The 4,576-nt window shown below is 38.3% G+C and overlaps 1 protein-coding gene across 2 annotated transcripts in view; it reads left to right on the top strand.

Moving 5' to 3' along the window:
- The window catches only part of CLGN (calmegin), a 73,242-nt gene that overhangs the window by 32,174 nt on the left and 36,492 nt on the right, over positions 1-4,576 (top strand). For both annotated transcript variants that reach the window (XM_075066282.1, XM_032805289.2), the window contains exons 5-6: positions 3,049-3,190; positions 4,063-4,144. In XM_075066282.1, coding sequence (XP_074922383.1) covers positions 3,049-3,190; positions 4,063-4,144 — 224 coding nt within the window. The remainder of the gene's footprint in view (positions 1-3,048; positions 3,191-4,062; positions 4,145-4,576) is intronic.

The following is a 4,576-nucleotide window of genomic DNA, read 5'->3' as shown; positions in this document are numbered from 1 at the left end:
GTCCCTCTGAGCCCCCAGAGTGAACAACCACCAAAAACTAACAGCACACACAGAAACTTCCCTCCCTCAAGATTTGAAAGTATCCTGTCCCCTGACTGGTTCTCTGGTCAGGTGACAGCCAGGCCTACTGAACTTGTTAACCCTTTATAGTCAAAGAGATATAAAGTACTTCTGTGCTATTAACTTTTCTTATCTGTTTGACACTCCTTGTCTGATATCATCTGTCTAAGCAGGATGCTCAGCTGCACAATTTTGAGAAATTGTTTTTGGTTAGCCCTTTTTTAAAGTCGTGTTTTCAGATTAGATGTAATCATATTTGGATAGGCTTCTCTTTTTGCCTCTGGTGCGGTTGGAACTGATTGGAAGATTAGGAGAGCAACATTTAAACTCAAGAAGTGTCATTCAGTGACTAATAGGGGAGCTGGTTTGCATTCTACCTTGCTACTGTTGCCCTTAAGGGTAGGATAACAAAACAGCCTTAAATATGAGAGTGAAAGAATGCTTTCAATCTTGCACTAGAAAGATTAGGATCCTGTGAGATTAAAAGAAGCAAAATTATAAGGTTAAATAACTTTTAATTTCAGGATTTTATAAATCATAAAACAGCAAGAAAGGGTGCTGACCTAGTTTAAAAAACAACAACTTGTGGAGGTCTTTTTTTTTTATTTGTTTGTAGATCTACACAGGCCCAAAATCTTGTTTGTAAGCAAGAACTTCTGAATGCATCTCTTGAATCTTCATCTACTGCTTGTAAGGCTGAAGTAGATTTTTTTTGTAGCAAAGTTCTCAAAATGTGAATAGTTATTTGGATGCTGTATTTAAGTATTCATGATAACAGCATTAATAGAAACTTGAATCAGATCAGAATTGTACTCTTGTCCTTCATGTGTATAATATTGCAATTAATTGGAAGTTGGTGAGTATGCAAATTTGTGCAAAACAATGCTTCAAATTTGTGGGTTTACATCCTTATTAATTTAGTTGACTGAAGAGAATAATGGTATGTTAAAAGTATGCATGGTTTCTTGTTCAGTATCCTTTTTTTGTGATTGGATTTTTTTTTTTTAGATTTTGTAATATTTCTCCTGCTTTGGTTTCCTTTTAGTGATTTTTTTCATCAGGAAATTGTTTTATCGGTACAATTAAGTTGTCGTTATTTTCTTTATCATTTTCTGAAGTTATGGAACTGTTTTTAACAGCAATTTTAAAAATGTATATTTTAAAGAAAAGCTGTTCTGGTATTTCTCTGTACTACTGACTTGTGGAAGTAGTTTACCAATGGAACCTATTTCCTGAAAAAAGATAGCTTACTGAAAAATTAAGGTGTTACACATGCATGATTCCCATTTTTCTAACATAATCATTTATCTTGTCGTCTGTGATCTGGAGCTGTCAAATTTTGGGGGAAATTATTCCAGGTTTATACTGCTGCTTAAAAAAACAAAAAAACAAAAATTCAGAGTTGTATTATTATTTTACACTATAGCTATCTAACTTTAACTTTGGCATTTGCTCCTAGTAATTGCTTGTGCAGTAACATTGAGCCCTGGTCTACACTATGAGTTTAGGTCAAATTTAGCCGTGTTACATTGATTTAACCCTGCACCATCCACATGATGCAGCGTTTTATTCAACTTAAAGGGCCCTTAAAATCGATTTTCTGTACTCTTCCACCGATGAGGGGATTAGCACTGAAATCGACCTTCCCAGGAATTTGTGGTAGAGGTCGCAATTCGATGATATTGGCCTCCAGAGCTATCCCACAGTGCTCCATTGTGACCGCTCTGGACAGCACTCTCAACTCCGATGCACTGGCCAGGTAGACAGGAAAAGGCCCATGAACTTTTGAATCTCATTTCCTGTTTGGCTAATGTGGCAATCTGCAGGTGAGTGCAGATCTAATCGGCAAAGGTGACTGTGATGGAGTCCCAGAATCGCAGGGACTTAAAATCAACAAAGGGGGTGGGTTTGCATCAAGGAGAAATGCACACAACTGTCACACAGAGTGGCCCCCTCAAGGACTGAACTCAAAACCCTGGGTTTAGCAGGCCAATGCTCAAACCACTGGGCTATTCCTCCCCCCACTATTCAGGGAGGAGGAGCAAATGAATACAAATTAATACAAAACAGATCTGGTCTCTTTCTTGTTTTGATCCACTCCATCTCTCTTTTATACATCTTAGGCTGGCAGCAGACGCCGCAGTACGACTGCTTGCCATCGTCCTCTCCTGGCTGCTCACCAGAAATATAAGGAGCACTCATGTCTGCCCAGGCACCCAACCAACCTCACCGAGATCGGCTAAAAGAGCATGCCGGAGACGATGACAGCTACCAGTCGTAATGCACTGTCTGCTGCCAAAAGGCAATGAGCTGCTGCTGTGTAGCAGACGTGGCACTGCACTGCTAGCATCCAGGAGACGTATGGTGATGTTGAGCTGAGCGGGCTCCATGCTTGCTGTGGTATGACATCTGCACAGGTTACCCAGGAAATAAGGCTTGAAACGATTGTCTGCCGTTGTTTTCATGGAGGGAAGGGGGAGGGGGCCTCACGATATGTACCCAGAACCACCCGCGACAATGTTTTTGACCCATCGGACTTTGGGAGCTCAACCCAGAATTCCAGTGGGTGGCGTTGACTGCAGGAACTGTGGGATAGCTACCACAGTGCAATGCTCCGGAAGTTGACGCTAGCCTCGGTACTGTGAATGAACTCTGCCGAGTTAATGGTCTTAATGATCTTGGAGCGGGGATACGCACAATCAACTGTATAAAATTTATTTCTGAAAAATCAACTTCTATAAATTCTAATTTTGTAGTGTAGACATACCTTGAGTATCTGCAATAGCAGTTGGTATCAGGAAATTTCAAATGCAGGCACAAGTTATTTTCTCTGTTTTGTTTTTTTTTAACCACATTATAAATAACATAGCTAAGGTAACCTGTCCTATATAAGAGCTCTTAATAGGTCTCTTAATTTCCTTTAAAGACAGCAGTAATGTCTTACCTTCATCTTGCTGTTTTTCAAAACTTGTGCTGTTTTTATTTTAGGAAGATGGGAAGTAGAAGAGCTTAAAGAGAACACAGTGCCTGGAGACAGAGGATTAGTTTTAAAGTCAATAGCAAGACATCATGCAGTATCAGCTGTGTTAACAAAGCCGTTTATTTTTGATACTAAGCCTTTGATTGTTCAGTAAGTTGCTCATCAGATTTGTACTTAATTACTCTTCTAACTTTGAAATATCATGAAAAATTAATGTTTTTGTATGATTCTGATTTCCATTCCAACATCAATTGCCTTGCACAAATGTACCAAAACCCCAAATATGAAGACATTGGTATACAAATTAATTATTATAAATGTAATGTTTTATCTATTAAGGTTTTCAAACCCAAACTAAAGTTATATTTTAGTGCTCATATGTTAAAAATAGATTTAAATGATATTTTAAACCTTTTGTCTGAATACTTAGTCAGGAATTCAAGGTCTCATAAAGTGGATGTAAAAGACTTCCATTTAAATGTCAGTGTCTCTGCAACTGAGCTTCCAAATTACATGGAACTTGTGAGAATTTCAGGTGGCTATGAATATAATGTCTAAATACATTTTTGAAATTTTTAAGTCAGTGGAAATTGATTTACAAGTAATTCAGAAGAAACTATGAGATGGTTGCTCTAGTTAAATCTAGACAGTGATGTAGGTAGGCACAAACATAGTACAAAACTTCCCCATGCAACTCAGTCAAAGTGAAGTAGTGAGTGGCCTTTGTACATCTGCAAATGCTGCCCAGAAACTTTTCTTAGTAGAGATTGCTACTGTGTTGAACTGTAATGGTTTTTTTAGATTGACACTATTATGTTTTGCATAACTGTTGCCTTACATTGCAATGGCAATAAAATATTTCAGGCAATTTTGTAAAAATGTTTTGAGAGTAGTGATTTATATTAAAATACAAATGTTTATACTAAATCTTGGACATGGATTCAAAGTTAAACTGTAGATCAAAGTGAGCTTTAATTATTCCAGGGTATCAGCAATATGCTCTTTGATTCCCTTTTATACAGGTATGAAGTGAATTTTCAAGATGGCATTGATTGTGGCGGTGCATATGTTAAACTTCTGTCCAGTTCTGATGATTTGGATTTGGTATGTCCTTTATGTAACATTTGATAATTATTCTTCCGTTTAGGGGAATATGATCGTAGGCTTGAGGAATGTGACTAAGAGTATGACTGTTCATTCGTGAGTACCCAAAATGCTCAGCAAATGGGGGAATCAGACCCAAAGTTTACTTAGATTACTGAAAAGTCTGAAGTAGACGTTTTGTGTATTTTTCTAATCTGAATAGTTTAGAAAAAATATATAAAAAAATTCCTCTCTCACCCCTATGGGTGATATGTGTCTTCCTCAACCTCGGGTCCTCCACCAGAGGCCTGGGAGTTTGAGGGTTCTCCGCAGTATCTTAGCTGTTCCTAGCACTGCACTCTTCTGGACAGAGAGCTCTGATGTTGTTCCTGGGATCTGTTGGAGCCACTCACCCAGCTTAGGAGTCACAGCCCTGAGTGCTCCTACCACCAC

Source organism: Chelonoidis abingdonii, chromosome 5, assembly GCF_003597395.2.
Source record: "Chelonoidis abingdonii isolate Lonesome George chromosome 5, CheloAbing_2.0, whole genome shotgun sequence".
Lineage (NCBI taxonomy): Eukaryota > Metazoa > Chordata > Testudines > Testudinidae > Chelonoidis > Chelonoidis abingdonii.
Note: the sequence above shows the minus strand (reverse complement) of the source record. Positions and strands in the feature narration are given on the sequence as shown.